Source organism: Eublepharis macularius, chromosome 7 (genome assembly GCF_028583425.1).
Source record: "Eublepharis macularius isolate TG4126 chromosome 7, MPM_Emac_v1.0, whole genome shotgun sequence".
NCBI classification, from domain to species: domain Eukaryota; kingdom Metazoa; phylum Chordata; class Lepidosauria; order Squamata; family Eublepharidae; genus Eublepharis; species Eublepharis macularius.
In genome coordinates this window covers 80,403,217-80,423,704 of record NC_072796.1, presented here as the reverse complement: position 1 = coordinate 80,423,704, position 20,488 = coordinate 80,403,217, and the positions used below count along the sequence as shown (strand labels likewise).

Below are 20,488 nucleotides of genomic sequence, written 5' to 3'. Positions count from 1 at the left end.
TTTCATACAGCTTATCTGACCTATATAGAATTAGACTCTCAGGCTCCCACACAGTTTGCCTGATCTAGACAGAGTGAATACTTTCTCTCTGCACTCTTAACTAACACCCTGCCCCCTGGGGTACAGCTACCGTCCAATCACAGCACACTTCACTCACCCATCCATCTCTCTTCCTTCTCACATCAGCGGCTGGAGTTCTTACATGCAAAACATTACAACCGCCCCCCCCCCCCACCAAACCATCTTATGTGGACTAAGCATGCTCATTGCTCTGTTGAAAATTGGTTAACGTGTGATTTTTGCAAGGAGGAAGCTGAAAATGTGTCCTGCTCAACTCCAGTTACCATATTCTGGAGGAGGAGATTTGTGTTACATGTGAAATTCCCTATAATTTATTCCCTTCCTCACATACAACCAATATATAAGACCTGTATTAGTTATGACCCTACTAGCTTCAAACTCACTTTGTACTTGAAATATCTTCATTAAGTTAACTGAAGATCTTGTTTATTTTAGTATGAAGCATATGTGTTTGAAAACACAGTTGGTGCAAAAGTAATAGACATTGGTGCCTTGGACAGAGATATGCCTGAAACACCAGCCTGGCATGCTACCTTCAAGATTGTAAAGGGAAATGAAGATGGTGCATTCAGAATTGAGACAAATCCAGATTCAAATATTGGGACTTTATGCGTGGATAAGGTAACTGGCAACAAGAAACTATAAAATATACCGACTTATATTTGTAGAAGAATTTTAGATCTTTAAATGGGTTTTTGCCCTAAGCTAGCAATAATTAACACATCCATTTTGACTGAACTGATCTCCCTGAAATTTAATATGTCTTAACATTTTTTCAGAATTTAATGTTTATGGATTATTATTGTCTACTATCATTTAAAGTAGATGTTGTTTTATGTATGTTTAAAAATCGAAAAACTGTATTATTACAGCTCCAGTTTTGTATCATGCCAAAGGACATCTTAGTGTACAAGTCACTGTTTAAAAGTTTACAGAACTTAACCTTGTATCTTTTTGAAATGACCAGAATAATTGGTATAAAATTAGATTAGAATGGATTTTCTCCATGTAATTCTTAAAAAATATTTCTTATCTTTGAACTCTGTATCCAAAGATGGATGATAGAGGATCCAAATAGTTGAAATGTCAAGCAGGGTGAAAAATCTCTGCTATCGGGTCCTGCTTCCTTTGCTGGTCAAAAATAGTAGAATGACCATAGACTTTCTTACCAAACAGAGACCTTTTTACCAAATGTGCGATCAGGCAATGAAAAGCACAAGTTTGCAACTCCTGGGATGAGGCAGTGAAATTACAACAGAGGAGTTTTATGAGCTCCCTGCCGTGACCTTCCTGGTTCCTTGGGAACCAAGAGATTGGACCCCCGAGCCCTCCCCCCGGAGAGGGGAGGCAGGCTGGAACAAGGTGGAAGAGCTTAGGTGGACTGGCGAACCCCCAGAAGCCCCGATACCTGTTCTGAAAGCAAGGACCAAAGAAGGAGCCAATATGGCTACATAGCTGTGAAACCGGGGGCCCAACAAGCGGAAAGAAACCACAGCGAATGAAGCAGATTCTTAACAAGACAGATAAAAAATAACTTTAAGAGCGCTCAACTGACCCCAGAGCCTTCCATTAAATAAGTGGACTGTTTTATGGTTTTATGAGGGCAATCCAGCTTGATTGCGTTGTGGCTGCTCAAGCGAGCTGGGAGGGGCAGAGACAGGAGAGGAATTCTGAAGAGACTCTCTCAGCAACTGCTGGAAAGCTATAAATCTTTGAACATAATTAACCAAAACAAAGCTTTTTACCACTTTTTGAAATGGCTTCTTGGGAAGAAGAGGTACTTGCTAATTTGCAAGAAATATCTAAAATAATGATGGAATTACTAATTAAAGCAGATGGGATATTTGGAGTGGAAAAGGACAAAAGGTTGACAAGAAATCACAATGCAGAAAAAAATTCTAAAGGGACAGATTTAACTGAAAGAAAAATAGAGCCAAATGAGTGGAAAAACAGTCTGTGACACAGTTCGCAAAATGGACAATCTTATCAGGACGTCCCCTTCAAGGCACAAAACTTTAGCAAAGAAAAGGCAGAGGCACAAAGCAGACCTGCATGGAGAGAATCAAGCATGCCAACACAGAAAGGGGAAAAAAGAATGCAGCGGATCTTAAAGCAGAAAACAAGCAGAGGAGTAACTACATTCATATCGACCCCCTTTAGAAATGGCTGGAAGACAAGGGAATCTACATTTGGTGGCCCAGATGGATTAAGGATTGGATGTACTACTTTTCATGAAGAAAGAAGAAAAAACAACGATCAGAATCTGAGGACACATTAGGACTCATTAATGCAGACCCAACCTCTTACTCTAATAGCTTCCCCCTTCCTTATTTTCTCTTTTTTATATAACACTATATGTTAATGGGCCTTTGGAGTTTATTAATTGTGCTCAGACTGTACTCCTTCTCAAAATATAAATTACTGGTTAAGTTAAATGACCATCTGCTCTTCTCAACCTTACGAGTATGAGAACCCAAGTAAATAAGTCCAGATGGTCAAAATAAAATAGATGAAGGAGCTGCTATTTTTAAAATGCAAAATTGTGTTTCAGCTATATAGTTACATGCTCACCCTAGTCTTATCAATATGAAAACCTAAGCAAATAAGTTTGGCTAGAACAAAATAGATAAAAGAGATGTTTTTATAGAATATAAAATATCTTTAAACTAAATATTGATTTGGCCTCTACACCCTTATTATTATGAAAATCCAAGTAGACAAGTTTGGAAGGCATAGCCAGAACAGATACAAGAAAGAGGGGAAAATAACATAAAAATTGCTCTTTTCTTTATGTTGATATATACTACTGTCCTGCTGATACTGTATGTTTTGCTATATCCATCTCCCACTCCTGGAATGATCATGGATCTGTGATCCCTGATTAAAAGGTAAAAGAGGTGAAATGTGATTTATCTATAATATGCACAAAAGAAAAAAATTATTAGAAACATAAGGTACAGAGTAAGTGGATTAAAAAGTATAGAAATTAAATAAATACTATAGAAAGGGAATTTTGAAGGTATATGGGGCGCTAATTACATATATAGTGGCTTTTTATATCTAGACGAATGGTTATGCGTCTTGTATATGAATCTCATAAATGCTTATGGCTTGTTGTAACCCCTCCCTGTTTACTATAAAAACCCAATAATTTTTTTTTTAAAGCACAAGTTTGCATACTAGGAGAAGGAAATTTAAGGTCTGTTTAAGCATTTATTTGAGTACAACTGACTGCATAGAAGAGGTTGATTAAGGCTGTGCCTGCTGGCCTCTCTCATCTTCTCAACATGTTCAAGGGTCCCATTTGCCTACATGTGTTTACCTGAGTGTATGTGTCATATAGCTAATTCCAAACTGGACTATAGTGTGGATCAATAGTTCTGCAAAATGGAGCTAGGGAAAGCTAGGAGGAATTTCTCTACAAACCTGAAAGAAGTCTCAGGTTTGAAAAAAACCTAAAACCCTACATTGAGGGATTACAACTTCCCTCCAGATAGCCTCCAAAATAAATCCTGTAGTTTTAAGAAAACAAAGCCCTCTGAGCTCTCACTGGCCATTTTGGAGGTTGCTAGGAAACCACAACACTATTACTGTGCCCTTCCAAGTCTTGGTTTCTATAAAGCAAAGCCATGGACAGAGGAGCAGGGCTGGACATGGAGGCCAAAAAAGTCCTAGGAACAGTACTTTCCCCCTGCCCTGACCCCAGTGGAAGGGAACTTACTGGGGATACCAGTGACCACCAGAGAATCATTATCCACACCATTTGGCCTGGCACCTGTGGCCATCTGGTCCTGAGGAGATGGACAACAGCAGCAACTACACAACTCACTCAGACATTTTCCAGAGAGAGGCTGCCAGGGGGAGGAAAGGTGGGAAAGCTGAAGACTGAGATGGGAGGGAGGTTAAAGATAGGTTGGCTGTTGGACAGGAAGAAGAAATCAGGAAAAGGGAAGAAACTGTAGAGTCTGGCAGCAAAGAGAGAGAGAAAATAGTCGGAGAAAGGAATGCAGAGAAAAATGAGATCCCTACTGCAAGTCCTTGCAGATTCCTCTTTTGTGTTCTTATATAATTGATTCCTTACCAGGTATCTCTCTCCCCCAGGAGTAGCATTTTTGGAAGATCAGTGGGAAGGGGGGAGCATGAGAGTTCCATTCCATTGATGGAAAACGTGTTCTGGATCCAGCCCTATGTTAGCCCCTCAAATTTATTTTTAAACTTGGCTATTAAACTAAGGTGAAAAGGGGACTACCTCTTTTCTTCTTCCAGCAACAGTGCTTTGAGTTGATAATCCTTAATTTGGTTTAGTCTTGGGGAAGGCATGTGCCTTACAGTACGCTTCCACGAATTGCAGTTACTTCTGCAATTGCTTCATTCAAGGTGTTTTGACTGTGTGATATTGAATGTTACTGAGTGGTATTGGAGATATAAACTTACCAAAGAGTTTTGAGAATATGGCAAATTCACTTCTGGAAGACTTGGCAGAAACGGGAATTTTTCCAGCTGGCTACCTGTCGTGTTACAGCTGTCAGGAGTGGAAATGCTACTGCCTCTAGACTAAACTTGAAGGGCAGCTGTTGTCAGCGCAAGACAGCCATTATTGTGTATTTCTCTATCCATGCAGCCTTAAAAATTTGTTTTGCTAACGTTTTGAGAATCTCACACTTTCCATGAATTTTTGATAAAATATATTATGTAAATATAGTTCGTGTATATTTTCCAAGTATTTATATAAAGAATACACAGATATAGTTAAAATTGTTAGATTATTTTATTCAAAATGTTTATCAGTTAAGTTATCATGGGGTTTTCTGTTTCTGTAATAGCTCTAGCACCATGACTCTCTCCTTCATTATATGTCTTTTCTATAAATACTGGATTTGAACATTGTTATGATTTTTTCCTAGTTGTAGCATATCTTGTGCTAGAATTATTAAAACTATGTTTATTTTTCCAGGGGCTGGATTATGAAAAAACCAAGGAGAGAAGATTGGAAATTATTGTAAATAATGAAGAACCTTATGTACTAGCACCAAATTCAAGAGCTGTTTCTCAAGGTTCTTGTGTTGTTGTTGTCAAAGTACGGGATGTGGATGAAGGGCCAGTATTTGACCCATGTGTGTATTTTTTAAATATTAAAGAATGCTTGCCAGGTGGAACTCTGGTTGGCCAGTACCCAGCAAAGGATCCAGAGACTGGAAATAGTGAAGACATTAGGTATTGTAATTTATTGCCAAATTTGCTTTATAATGTTGATATACAGACCCTGCTCATAGAGAGAGAAAAGATAACCCATAGATAATAGTTATATCACCAGACATATGAGTTCTTTATGTGTGACACAAGTAACTTTAATTTTATTATTTTACGACCTAGTGGCATATGTACAGTTCCAGTAGGGTTGCTGTATGGATTCCATGATGCAGATTTCATGACCTTTCCATGCTGGTCAGGAAGTTGCAACAAGCAATGCTAGTTTCTAAAGTTGTATGGATGGGGAGGAGGAGGAAGAGGTCAGCTGGGAGAGATACTAAATACCTTCTGATGGGACTGACTGACCTTGTGAGATTTATGCAAATACAACTGGGTTCTAAGGAACTGGTACAGTTCTGAGCTGTAGAAGTTCCTCCCTTATATTCTAGTACCCTTCTGTAAAGCCTTTTAAAATACGTTCCTACATGATGCTTTAGAGATGTTTGCACCTGCTCAATTCCCAATTAGTCTTGCAAACATTTAAGATCATTTATTTATCTCTAACAGCTATCTGCTTTTATTCCTAACAGGTATGGAATTATACGAGATCCATGTGGTTGGATCACCATGGATGAAAGAGGTGAAATCAGAACCACTAAGTTGTTAGACAGAGATGCACCAGCTATGCAAAATTACCAGTGTAATGTCACAGTTTTTGCTACAGATCGAAGTGAGTACTAAATAGCACAAGTAACTTATTTGTTGTATAATGACTGCAGTAATTCCCTATGCAACTTTCTTCCTCAAAGAAGCAGATTATTTTTCTCTTGATAGTTTAGACCTACTGACTACCATTATTTGTCAGGCAATCAATGGTGATTTTTTTTGTTTATAATTTCATTTACCACTATAATAACTCTTATCCTTAGTTTACCATTAGCAGTTCAGGCTGTTTCACTAGCATTAAGAATTTTTTTAAAAAGCTTTTATAAAGTTAAAGGTTTTTTTAAAAAATAAATAAAGGTAATAGATGTTTATATGAAGAAGTCAATGAGAGTGAGATGTCATAAAGCTATTCTGAAATTATCCATGTATTTAGTAGTTAAATAATATAGTAGTTTAGTGGTTAAATGATATAGACTCTTTTCACTATCCTAATTAGAATGCTGTATATATATTTTTTTTTAAAAATCCCCTTTCTGCAGTTTTCTATAATTTACACTTTTATAGTTTTTACTATAGATATTTAGTATTTATTCTTGGATTAAATTCCTTGTTTAATCAGAGAGCCCTCTGTGGCTCTTATCTTTTCTCTTCTCAGTCTGGAAGGGAAAGAAGTTGTGGACCTCCTCCTACCAGCCCCATTCTGCACTGGAGTGGGTGGACAGTTGTGTCCTCCTGAGCCACTTTTCAACTATGTTGTAAAACAGCTTTACGTACTTTGGGACTTGATATTTATTTAGTTTATTTAGCCTGCCTTTGTGGCTGAGACGCAAGGCAGATTACAGAAAACAGTGCAATCAGACAGCATAAAACATCCAATAAACAATGCAAGTGGACTAGGATTACTGAATTAGAAAAAATATTAACAAAAAACTGCCCTAAGGCATGCACACCATAATGCAGAAAGTGGATTACAAGGGGAGAAGACAATTGCTTGCTCTTGTAATAGATTAGTAATAATAGCAACAGAGTGTAAGTCTCAAGAACTTTACCCGCAGTGGAGTAGTTCCAACATGGAAATGCCTTCCGTATAGAAATGTTGCTTCAACAAGATGCACTCAGTACCTTTCAAGATTGTCTAATTCTAGAGATTTTCGTTATGTATGAACAAACAAGTTTAGGAATCATATCAAAATTGTTTATAAATTATAAATATAGTGAGGGAGAAGAAAGCAAGAGAATATCCAGTTTCTAGAGCATTCTGCTGCCATTTTCACCATTTGTAAAGAGTTCAAAATCAGCAAAGCAATAGAAAGGATATGGTGGGTGGATGGGGAGAAAGTTTAGTGTTGGGGAAAAGCTCAGAGGCTGAAAAATTGCAGTCAGGTTATGGCGGTCAACAGTCTGCTTGGAATTCAACCTTCCAGGGTAGTTTTGACTAAATTCCTCCCAGCTGGCATAATAAGCCAATGAACCTCATAGGCTGGGCTTTAGAGTTAATTCAAGTCCCCAAGAACTTGTTGAACTTGCCCAAAGAGGCAAGAGAAAGGAAGAGAAAGTGCCTTCACATGCAATCTGCCTCTCTGCATATCTGGAACTGCTTTGCAGGCTTAGGGAGAAGGGATGGGACCGAGAAATGCCTCTTTCTCCCCAGCCCATTGTTATCCAGCTTTATAGGAGAAATTTGTATGGCCTGGAAAATACAGCTCCTTCCTGAGTGTACCAGACCACTACCCATCCCCCCAACACTAGTTTACTGGTCTCCTCATTGAGAAAGGCAATGCATACAATAAGACCAGATAATTTTTGCTTGTGCCTTCTTACTTTCTTCCTGACCAATTGTAACCAAACATAGGATAAGGGTCCACTCACTTCTAGCCTGTTGTATCCACCCCCCACCCTTTTAGCTGATTACTGCCACAAAGACTAAATCATATAACCCCATTACTTGATTATCTAAAGCACTTGCTTCCCACACAGCACAGCAACAAGACTCTCACCATGGCAGCCACCAAAATAGTGAAGACTTGAAAGGACTACTTATGAAGGTTAAAGGAGAAAACACCAAAGCAAGGTTACAGCTGAACATCACAAAGACAAATGTAATGACTACTGAGGGAATTACACAATTTTAAAATTGACAATGAAGAAATTGAAATTGTTCAAAGTTTTCTATTCTTTGCGTCAATTATCAACCAAAAGGGAGACTGCAACCAAGAAATCAGAAGAAGATTGAAGCTTGGAAGGGTAGCTGTGAGGGAACTAGAAAAGCTCTTTAAAGATAAAGATGTCTCTCTGGGGACCAAGGTCAAAATAATTCAAACTATGGTATTCTCCATTACTATGTATGGATGTGAAAGTTGGACAATGAAGAAAGCTGACAGGAAGAAAATGGATTCATTTGGAATGTGGTGCTGGAGGAGAGTTTTGCAGATACCATGGATAGCCAAAAAGACAAAATAAGTAGGTTCCAGATCACATCAAGCCTGAATTTTCCTTAGAAGCTAAAATGACAAAACAGGCTATCATGATCACATCATGAGAAGACAAGACTCTCTGGAAAAGTCAATAATGCTAGGGAAAGTTGAAGGCAGTAGAAAAAAAGGAAGAGCCAAAGCGAGATGGCTGGACTCTGTAAAAGAAGCCACATCCTCCAATTTGCAAGATCTGAGCAAGTCTGTTAATGATAGGACGTTTTGGAGGTCTTTCATTCATAGGGTCACCATAGGTCAGAGGCTACTTGACGGCACATAACACGCACACAATGAAACGAAACTGAGTCTTCTCTTAATCCTGATTTCGTTATCTGAATTTTCTCAATTTTTGCCATTGTAGCAGGCAAACTGTTTCCACCCTCATCCCTTCCTTTTTGATTTGGCGTCCTTTTGCTGGCCTCTCCAGCACTGGTCACTCCAAATTCCCCCTTTTAAATCCCTTGTCCTCTTGACTATGCATAAATGTTACCATGATAAACTTTGTTTCAAAATTAATTGAAGAAGGAGGAAGGAGCTCTCTCTTCAGTACAGAACATTGGCACGCAGGTTTTTCCCCCCAGTTTCCAACTGTATTCAGACCCTTTGTCATGTCTAATCCTAAACAAAGCTCACTAAAAACAGGCACAGCTATTCCTACTGAATCAGCTTCAGATCCCATTGTTTAGAGAGTTGTGCTTTGTAGATGTCCTGTTAAAGCAGTACTTGCACAATTATAGTCTTGTTAATAAGCTTGAAAAATACAAGATTTCTCATTATAACTTGGGCAAGATGAAGGTAGTCTGTTCTTAAAATATGAGAATAGCAAAGCAGTAAGGCTGATACGAAAATTATTTCTGTTTCCTAGGTGGCAAAACAGGCACTGGGACAGTAGTGGTTAATCTAGAAGATGAAAATGATAATTTCCCAGTAATTGTTGAATCAAATCGGATCATGTGCAGAGACAAAGAACCAGTTTGTCTTACTGCTGTGGATGCTGATCTGCCTCCTCATACTGTTCCTTTCAGTTTTCAAATTGCTGATACAAACTCAGAATGGAAACTGACACAAAATGATGGTGTGTATTTCATTCCTAAAAATCTTATTATTTCAGTAACAATGTAAGTAATGATTAAGAAATAATGTCCCGCACTTGGTTTGTCTTGTTTCTTTTGCAGAGAGATCTGCATACCTGGTACCACAGAAGGACATTCAGTATGGGATTTACTCTGTCCCAGTTATGGTAACTGACAATGCTGGAAACCATGGTGTCACTGTTGTAAAAGTTCGTGTGTGCGATTGTATAACCCCAAGTGATTGTCCTGACCCCTTCCCACCTCGTGATATGGAGCCCTATCAAACTCCTAATGTTACCCTTGGACTTTGGGCCATACTTGCAATGATTTTGGGATCATTGTTGCTGCTATGTAAGCATGTTTATACTTTTTATATGAAGTGAAATATGCCATTAATGCTGAGCTGAGGGCTATATTGTAAGATTCAGACTGTTCTGGCACCTTAAGTCCTGAAAACACTTAAGCTGTTTTAGTTAACTCATTTATGTTTGATTACATACTATACTGCAATTGTTCTTTAATCAAACAAACAAAACAATTTTCAGTTACAACTGCGCAAGTTTCAGCTTGAAAGTACATAAGGACACTACACATATGGAAATCAGTTTTATATACATACCTCTATCTGCAGGGCTTTTTTTCTGGGAAAAGAGGTGGTGGAACTCAGTGGGCTGCCAGCACAGGGGGCAACTCTTGGCGGAAGGTGGTGCCCCTGGTACCACATGTGCACAAGCAAAGTGCACGCCTGCTGCCAGGGCTAATGACATCACTTTGGGTCTTTTTTGCTTACAGTCTATGAGAACTGTGATATAGACAAATGAATGTACAATTAACAGCAGAGATTCCATGCCATCGATATATCTAATTTTCAGTGTGGCCAAATCTGTGGATTCTTAAATCCGAAGACTGGAGCCACGAACAGACAAGACAGATCTTTCTACAAACTCGAGAGAAGAAACATATGAACCTTAAAAAAATGGGAGGGAGGTTTAATACCCCCTAAAATAATAGAGGCAGCATCTGTAGTTTTAAGAAACAGATGCTCCTTTAGTGATGATTGTGGGGGTAGCTAAGCAGTTCTAAGTATTGTCAGCCTTCAAGCATAGATTTCTGTCAGTAAAAGGCAGAGGGAGGGGTCCTTTTCAGGGCATGTTTTGGCCTTTGAGGGAGGACTCATCAGGGCCAGGGCCAGCAGTTTGTAACTTGCAAGACACACCCAGGCCCAGCTACTTGCTATTGTTCAACAGCAGCTACTGCACAAAAGCCGGTGATGTGTATACTGGCTAGAGATTCAGAATAGGAGAACCACCATTTGTAATGGAACCACCATTTTGCTTTGGAAGCTTACTGGATGGACTTGGGCTCGTTACACATTCTCAGTCTGACCTGTATCACAGGGTTGCTGCAAAGATAAAATGGAGGAGAGGAGAATGATATAAGTTGCTTTGGGTTCCTGTTGTTAAGAAAGATGGTATAAATGAAGTAAACAAATCGAAAAATATAACTGAAAATGGGGGTAGGGAGATAAAAGGTAGGTTACTTCTTGGGTAGGAAAGAAAGAAGGAAGTGGGGTTGGCCAGGAGGAGAGAAAGAGGAAATAGTGTGAGAAGGAAATATAGGGGGAAATGAGGAACCACCCCCCCCCCCCTTGCAGGTCCTCTGCTTGTTTTCTCTATACACAGAGCAACTGATAAAAGAATATGGTGGTTATTGGTGCCTAAAAGATAGTTGAAAACCAGTATAATCTTCCTTGATATAGTACTGCAAACAAATTCCCTGTCTCCTAGTGGAGAGTATTAGAAACTCTTAACTGGGGTGTGTGTGGGAAGTTTTCTCTGCCATAATTCAGCCTCCGGCCTTTTTTTAGAACTTTAAACTAGAAGACTAATGTTAAAATATTAGGACTATTGATAAAAGCTAGACAGTGGGAGCATTATATGTGATGACAGACCAAATGATCTTGTTTCAGGAATTGCACTTGCACTATCCTACACGTTATTTATTTATTTAAAACATTTGGATGCTACCAGAGACCATGCTACCAAAGACCTGCTCAAGACAGTTCACAATATAAAAAACCAAATCATAACACAGAAGTGTGTTTTATTGAAGCCAGTGGAGCTTAATTTCAAGTAAATGAATTCAATGCGGTAAACACTGTTGCTTCATGTCTGGCTTTCGTCTTCCTGCAGTGATTTTGATAACACTTTGTGGCTGCTGTGGAGCTGCACCTGTGAGTAAGCATGTGTGTGATGACTTAGCTAACCAGAACTTGATCATATCTAATACTGAAGCCCCTGGAGAAGAAGTAATGGTAGGTTATTTGGATAATTTCTTATTTCTGAACAACTTGTAAATAACATGTACTGTACGTAGCTTAAACAATGGGTTCTGCTTAAGAGTTTGGATATCCAAGGGGAGTGGAATGGAGAGGGAAGGGGGAAGAAGGAATCAGATTGAAAGAATGAAGAAGTAAGCCCTCAATGATTGCCAAAGAACAGATGAGGAAGCCAGCCACAGGTGATTGCAATGACAACATCACAAGAGAGAAAGGGGGGCAGTAAGGATACAGAAGATTTAATTTTAAGTTTCAGTAGGAGCCTAATGAGAGTGTGGGGAGACAAACTACCTGAAATAGTCAACCTCTGATCTGGCTGGAAAACCCGGTCTTGGCTCCCACTGAACCACTCACCTTCAGAACATGGAAGTGTCATTTCCTACCAGTAACGTAAGAGAATGTACTGCGAATGTGAATGAGAAAATAACTGGGGTGCTACTATGTGATAAGAAGTAGAATGGGTGAATTTCCTAATGGACTTTCTCCTAGGGCCTTTGAAATTTGCCTGCATGAGGTCTTGTACATGAACTGTGTGTAAGCGGGTAGGAGGTAAATGGCCTGTTTCCACACAGATTTTGTGTGTGGCCTTGGCTTCCTGAACAGTGGCAATGGTTTTGGAATCATCTGCAAGACATTGTATTCTATTAATCCTGCTTCCATCTTTTTTAATGCCTTGCAGCAGTCTTTCCTAAACCTACAATGCAGCCCTAAGCAGTATTTAGTTAGTTTGCTATCTGTTGGTTTGGTATCACTATAGCTATATAACTTATAGCCACAATCAACTATATATATTCTTCAAAAGTGATCAGAAATATAGTATAAGGATAGTACTATATTCTATTGCTATGTTTATTGTTGCGATCACCGTTTTTGCTGCAATATAAAGCCTACTACCTTTGTAACCCTTTCTGCATTATGGTATACCATGCCTTAGACTGTTTTTGCCTTAGACATTTCTTCTGCCTACATTGACAGTTTTGTTGCATTCGACCAGAGATTCTCAGCCTTTCTGAGCCTGTGGGCACCTTTGGAATTTTGACACAGAGGGTGGGAGTGCGCGCAACCATAATATTGCTGCTACAGGAGGCATAGTCAACCACAACATGTCAGGGAGCGAGGTCATACCTTGCTTGTAATATTGTTTTCCACATTTCAGGCAGAAGTCCATCTAACAGGCTGCCTTTTAAAATGATTATATGGTTTAAAAATATTTTCTTGTATACATACCGCTTACTTTTAGTCATACAGTGAAGGTCCTTGGGCTGTGGTGGCAGTTGCTGCTAAAACTGTTTTTAAAAATCTGCACAGCCAACAGATCTTCAATGGCCAATCAGAAGCTCTGCTGGGCAAAGCCCCACCACATTCTAAAAACACTGGGCAGGTATGCCGAAAGCCATCGGTGGGATCCATGGAACCATGAGCACCACATAGGGGACCTCTGTGCCTTAGACAGTTTTTCACTTGCATTACTTTTAGTTTGGTAATCCTAGACCCACTACAGGTTTTGTTTGTCACACAGATCTTTGCCGTTTGATTGCATTGCTTTTCATGTTATGTAAAATCCACACTGAGTGAAAAAGGTAGGCTATAAATGAAGTTAATAATCAATATATCTAATTCTATCCATGGCCAGATCTGTGGATCGAGAGATTAGAGCCGTGAACAGAGAAGACAGATCTTTATACAAATCTAAAAAATGCCCTAGGTTTGCAGAAAAACCTGAAATAAACGCCCCCCCCCCCCCACATAACAGAAGCAGCACCTAAAGCTTTAAGAAATGAATGCTCTCAGTTGCTGTTGCTGTGTAGAATGCTGTCAAGTCATAGTTGACTTATGGAGACTCCTGGTGGAGTTTTCATGGCAAGAGACTAACAGAGGTGGTTTGCCATGGCCTGCCTGCTGGTCTTCATTGGAGATCTCCCATCCAATTACTAACGAAGGCAGCCCTTCTTAGCTTCTGACATCTGACGAGATCAGGCTCACCTGGGCTATCCAGTCGCCGTTGTTAGTTAACCACAATAGTATTGTCAGTCTTTAAGATTTAGTTCTGTCAGTAAAGAGCAGGAGAGGGGACAGGAACCTTTTCAGGGCTGTCCTGGCCTTTTGAGCAAGGACATTGGGACCAGGCCCAGCAGCAACCACTGAATGAAGAGAGATATGAGGAAGGGGACGCAAGGGTAAATGAGGTGCCCTCTTCACATTCTTATGGGTTTCCAGCTATGCATCTGGGCCTGATCTGTTTGCCAGCATCATGTAACTAGGCCATAGTTTTTCTGGGCTTCCAGGGGTAGGGAAGGAAAGAAATCTGAAGATGGTGGAGAGGAGGGAGATAAAAATAAGTTGACTGGCGGATGGAAGGGAGAGAAGGAAGCAGGGAAATTGGAGAGGCTATGATGGCTTCAAGGAAGAGAAAGAAAAAATATTGGAGGAGGGGAAAATGAGATGCCCTCTGTAAATCTTTGCAGGGTCCCCTACTTGTAATAATACCAGTATGCAGCTGACATTTATGAAGAAGTCTGTAGCCCTTTCCATTGCAAAGTTAAAGGGAGAGGTACAGGTTGTAATAGAGCATTGCAACATTTTACACTATAGCAGTGCAGAGATTTCCATTTTTTAAAAAAAGATTGTTCTGAAGGAGTAGAGAGGAAATGGTAACAGTGGCAGGGCTGATGCCAGGAAAGTGCAGGGAAAATTGGTATGTGGATGCTCAGTTTTTGCTGCAAGTGTCCCTGTTTTGGCAGCAGCAAAGAGTGCTACATAGAGAGTTGTGTCTGTGTTGAGGCAACCAGGGCCTGTTACTTGATGCTGAATAAAGGTAGGGACTGAAATGGCCTCCATTGAAAAATCACACTGTGCTCCTGCTACATGAGAGCCAGTTCAGATGTTATTTATTTTTATTTTATTTACATTATTTATAGTCCACCTTTCTCACAGACTCAAGGCAGATTACACATCTTAAGTCAGTTCAATCAAGCAGAAATCTTATACAGAGCTGAAACAATGCCAAGACAAAATATAAGTAAACTGACATGATATATTAAACAACACGAACTAGCCTGTTGGAACATACTTATAGCAAAAGACAATATTCAGTAGTATAGTCTACAGTTCCTATCCCTTTACCCAGTGTATGTGTCTGAAAATTTTCCTTTAAGCACAGACTTACTATTCATTTTTTAAATTGTTTAGATTTTTTTTAGTGCAAAACAGAAGAAAAAGGAAACAGAAAAGGGGGGGGGAGAAGAAAACAGTGATGGCTACAAAAGCACTTTTAGCAAATCTATACATCGGTATCTATAAAAAAATTCAAAATATCTAAATATAAGTCCACATACAATTGCCTTTTATATGCGATAGGTTAAAACATTGATAAGTTTTAATGTCTCCAATCCAGTTATTGTCAGGAAGTGGGCTTTTGTCTTTCCAATGTTGAAGTATAAGACTTTTAGCAACTGTAAGGGCATGGAGACAGGCAAGTAGTTTAACAGTACATTAACAACAACAACAACAAACAAGAATAACTTCCTCCCAAAAGGGCTGAATGACTGAACATGTCCAAAGCATATGCTTAAGAGATGCATCTTGTGACTTGCATTGCCAACAGTTAGATGCTGTGCTTAAACCTTTAGTAAAAAGACGCCATGGTGTCTAATATACCCTAAACATATCTTTTTGCTGAATAAGTCATAAATTAAGATCCGTAGTTGCAACAGGAATGTGACTTAAAGCCTTATGCCATTGCTCGTTAGTCCATTCATCTCTAAGACTCTGTGTATCATATTAACTGACCTCAAATATTTATATACAAATATTGTAGGTTTTGTTTTCTGTAATGGTTCAATAAGAATCTCCAAAAGTGGGGGAGATTCTGAAGCACTCAAAGCTACTGGACCATATTTGGACATCAACAAAAGTTGCAATTGTAAATATTGCCATTCAGCAGAAGTCAAACAAAAATAGAGATGCCTCCAATCATAACCAAGACAAAAGAGTGGAAATCCACAATTGGAGGAAAAGGGTTAAAGAACCCCAATACTCAATTTGTGTGTGTGTATCTATATAATTTTACTGTGTAGAATAAAGTGACTGGTGCTCTGATAAGTTAGACTGCTCTGTACTTTTGCCCAGTGAGGCACCCTGACTTCTGGCATCACAAACGATACAAAGACAAGTTTTTCATTATTATTGTGGATACGTACCTTCTGGAGGATCCTTCTTCGTCGTCCTTCCAGTGGCACCTCTAAAGGAAAAAGACATTAACATTTACAACATTTACCTTCAAAGACATTGAGATCATTGTTCCTTGCGGTTTAGTACACTGTATTTGGTGGTCATATAGAACTTGTTCCTTGTATATTGAGTGGCATTGTAACTAGAGATGGGCATGATTGGCATTATGATAGAAAAATACCCATGATAATGGTGTTTGTGCGATCGGGACCTGGCGGATCGGTGCCGTCCATGACGACTGATCCAGTGGTCGGGGGGGGGGGCTTGATCGGGTGATCGGTATCTGATCGGGGATCCAGTCACTCTGGCTCCAGCAATCTATTCCACTGGCAACGGAGCCAGGGGAATGCCTGAGCTGAGTTTGCCCTCCTTCTGTCGCCCTGGAAACCTGAAAGGAAGCCCAGCTTTCCTTGAACAGCAGGGCTTCCTTCCAACCACAGAGCAGCAACACACTCACCAGTTGGGAGAAGACAGCCAGAGGGGGAAGGGGGTGTTCTGTAGCCATGGGCACTCCAAACGTTTTTTGCTTTTTTAAAAAATGGGGCTTTGTAGGAGGAATGGCTGTTTTTCTGTCTGTCACTCTGTTTTTAACCTGCTTTTAAAACACTGTATTTTGTGGGAAAACCTCATTCACGGCTCTGTATGTGTGTTTAAAATATGCTTTTGGAAGACTGGCTGCTTGCTTTTAAAATCGGGTGGGGAGGAATGGAGGATTCTGTCCCTGCTTTTTTTAAAAGCTGGCTGAAACATGTTGACGGGGTCTCTCTCTCTCTCTCTCTGGAGAGGCAAGGACAGGTTAAAAACTCCCCCCCTGCTCTAAATGTGTGTGTGTGTGTGTGTGTGTGTGTGAACGTCCCCTCCCTGAGGGGAGGCAGCTTGTCGCCGGGTTAAAAACTCCCCCCCTCTGCTCTAAGTGTCTGTGAATGTCCCCTCCCTGAGGGGAGGCAGCTTGTCGCCGGGTTAAAAACTTTTTTCCGCCCTCTGCTCTAAGTGTGTGTGTGTGTGTGTGTGTGTGAGCATCCCCTCCCCGTGCCCGCCGGGCCCGGCGGTCGCCACCACCACCCACCTTCCCACATAGCTGAGAACAGCGGGGCGCCCCTCTGCTTTGGCCTCCCCAATCCCCGATCCACGGATCGGAAACGGGAGATGATCGGTGTGGATCGGTGATTCGGGGTCGTTGCTGGCGCCGATCCCCGACCAGCTTGATCGGTAATTTTTTTTTTGATTGTGCCCACCTCTAATTGTAACTATTGGAATTGTTTGTATATACGAGCATTTTTTATGTATTTTGTATTAACTTATTTAACTTATTAGAGCACCAGTAACTTTGGTTGGAAAAATAAAAAGAACTCATCATCATTACCTATCAATTGATCTAAAGTAAAAAATTCCTTTATCGATCAAGATTTCTGTAAGAAAGATTTCTTCCCAATTTTTAAATCTGGATTTGACCATAAAGTTAGTTTAGCATGTGAGGACGGGTCAAATTGATATTGTTGTGATAGTATGTGCCATACATCTCTAGCTGCAGAGATTGTTGGAGGAACAAAATCCATTTTAACATAAATAGATCCTAATGCATTCACCTTAAAAAAGCGGTTCTAAAAAAGAGGCCTCCAAGAGAGCCTAAGATGAATACTCCAATTGAGATATATTGTTTGTGTAAAAAACCCTCCTGAATAATTCAGTTTTGCATAGTTTCTGGAAAGCCAGGAGAATGGAAGCTTTCCTGACCTTTTCAGGCAGGCCATTCCATAAGGTGGTGGGCCTCCACAGAGAGTGCACATATACAGGCAGCTGTTGATTTTGTCCATTTGCAGGATGATACTTGCAGAAAGCCTTGTTCAGATGACCAAAGCTACTGTGGTAGGTCTTAGTGAGATATGTAGTTCTGTCCTATACCAAGACCATGAAGGACTTTCTATGGGATAGAAAGTCCTTCATGGGCCTGGATTGGGCCTGGTAGTTGATGGGAAGCCAATGGAGTGACTGAAGAATGGGAGTAATATGCATGCTTTGCCTAGCTCGTGATAAGTAATCAAGCTGCAGCATTGTGCACCAGCTGGAATCTGTTAAGTTGACTTCAATGCACTATGTAGAGTGCATTATAGTAATCTAGTATCAATATTACTATGGATCCAGGTGGCCAGTTCAGCGATATCAAGGTAGGGAGCCATCTTCCAAACTAAACTGAGTTTGAAGATGGCATTTTTTGCAGCCGTGTTAACTTGCTTCTCTAACAGCAGTGCTGGATCCAGTATAATCCCTAGGCTCATAATCAAGCTTGCAAGGATCAAATGAATCCCATTGAAAGTGGGGAGTGTGTTGTCCTTTAATATCTCTGCATTCCCAATCAGCCTCACTTCTGTCTTGTATAGGTTCAGTTTCAATTTGTTTGCATTCAGCCATTTGACCACAGCTGTCAGGCAGTGACTTAAAATCTCTACTGTATCACCAGAGGAATTGGATAATGAGATACAAAGCTGGGAATCACCTGCCTATTGATGACATCCAATTCCAAAGATACAAATAATTTCTCCTAAAAGCTTTGCATAGAGGTTACATAACATGAGGCTTGAGATTGCACCCTGTGAAACCCTGCAAGATAATTCCCACACTGAAAACAGCTGATCTTCCACAGCAACCCTTTGAGTCTGTTCCATGAGGAATGTTTTAAACCATTCCAAGGCACATCCTCTGATACCTACTTCTGCCTCTAGATCCCTTAACAGGATGGCATGTTCTTCTGTATCAAAGGCTGCAGATAGATCCAGGAGGAACAATAAAGAAGCATGACCTTGTCTACATTCAGATGGAGGTCATCCATTAAAGCCACCAGAACTGTCTCTATCTCATATTCTGGCTTGAAACCTGAAAAAGGTTCAGAGCACCAGAGTTATCCAAGAAGACCTAGAGTTGGTCTGCTACTACTTTCTCAATTATTTTACCTAGAAAGGGCACATTAGAGACTGCATGATAATTGGCCATACCATTTTTATCTAGGGTTGTTTTTTAAGTAATGGGAGATAACTACCTCTTTGAGTGGCTGAGGGAAGGTGCCTTAAGTTAGTGACTGATTTATGATAGACATCAAGGTTCATTTACGTGGTCTTTAGACAATTTTAGTAGCCGAGATGGGCAAGGATCCAGTGCATAAGTAGTAACCTTCACAGATGCCAGATCCTGTCAATATTCATCACTGTAACTGGGTCAAAATCCATAAGCAGCTCAAATGATGTATTAAGCATTTCTTCCGCTTCACCTGTATTAAAGGTGGCATCCAGAACAGGGGGTGTATTCATGTTATTTTATCAGAAAAGAACTTTGCAAAGATGTCATAGCTAATGGTCTGTTCTTGAGATAGTAAAGGTTCAGATTTAGGATTCAGAAGATGCTGAAATACTTTAGACAGTTGGGATGGTTGTGAACCAGCTGATGCAATTGTTGCAGGGAAACAATGTTTCTTTGTTGCTGTCATTGCCACTTCATAGGTCTTCCAATGGGCTCTATAGCATGTTCTATCAGATTCAGTGTGAGTTTTTGCCAGCATTTTTCTAGATGTCTTTCAGTCTTCTTTAGATGCAGAGGAGTTAGCCATGTTAGTCTGTAGTAGCAAAATCAAAAAGAGTCCAGTAGCACCTTTAAGACTAACCAACTTTATTGTAGCATAAGCTTTCGAGCATCACAGTTCTCTTCATCAGATGCATGGAGGGCAAGAAGAAACTGGTCAGATATATAGGTGGAGAGGGGAGGGAGGAGTAGATGCAAACAGTAGCTTCTGATATGGAGATCAGTTTGCTTCTGTTAAGGAAGTCAGTTACTTCTGATAATGAGATAACCATTCATAGTCTCTATTCAATCCCAGCCTAACTGAGTCAAATTTACATATGAATTCCAATTCAGCAGCTTCCCCTTGGATTTTGTTTTTGAAAGGTTTCTGTTGAACTACAGAGACCTTTAAGTCCTTGATGGAATGTCCTTGTAGATTGAAGTGTTCTCCCACTGGTTTCTGAATGTTGCCATTTTTAATGTCAGATTTGTGTCCATTTATTCTTTTGTGCAGAGGGACATTGTTGGCACATGAGGGCATATATCACATTGGAGGATGAGCAGTTGTAAGAGTCAGAGACAGTGTAGTTGACGCCATTGGGTCCTGTAACTGTATTTCCTGTATTTCTTTAGATCACCCAGTATGATGGTAAACCAAGGGCTGGCTTCTGCCCCAGGGGTGGGAGGTGCAGGAGGGGCAATCTTGTCAATTGTTTCAAGTAGCTTCATGTTCCAAGCTCCCACTGCAGTCTCAGTGGAGAATGTGTTATAAATTCTCATATCCCCAAGAGCATTTTGAAAGTTAGAGTGTCAAGACTCGGATCTGGGAGATCTAGGTTCAAATCTGCTATGGAAGGTTGGTGGGCAACCTTGGGCCAGTCATGTACTCT

At 40.2% G+C, this 20,488-nt stretch overlaps 1 protein-coding gene across 2 annotated transcripts in view; it reads left to right on the top strand.

Moving 5' to 3' along the window:
- Positions 1 to 20,488, top strand: part of LOC129333673 (desmocollin-1-like) — a 43,783-nt gene that overhangs the window by 17,166 nt on the left and 6,129 nt on the right. For both annotated transcript variants that reach the window (XM_054985495.1, XM_054985496.1), the window contains exons 9-14: positions 517 to 702; positions 5,036 to 5,295; positions 5,862 to 6,001; positions 9,274 to 9,483; positions 9,584 to 9,832; positions 11,674 to 11,795. In XM_054985495.1, the coding sequence (XP_054841470.1) occupies positions 517 to 702; positions 5,036 to 5,295; positions 5,862 to 6,001; positions 9,274 to 9,483; positions 9,584 to 9,832; positions 11,674 to 11,795 (1,167 nt within the window). The remainder of the gene's footprint in view (positions 1 to 516; positions 703 to 5,035; positions 5,296 to 5,861; positions 6,002 to 9,273; positions 9,484 to 9,583; positions 9,833 to 11,673; positions 11,796 to 20,488) is intronic.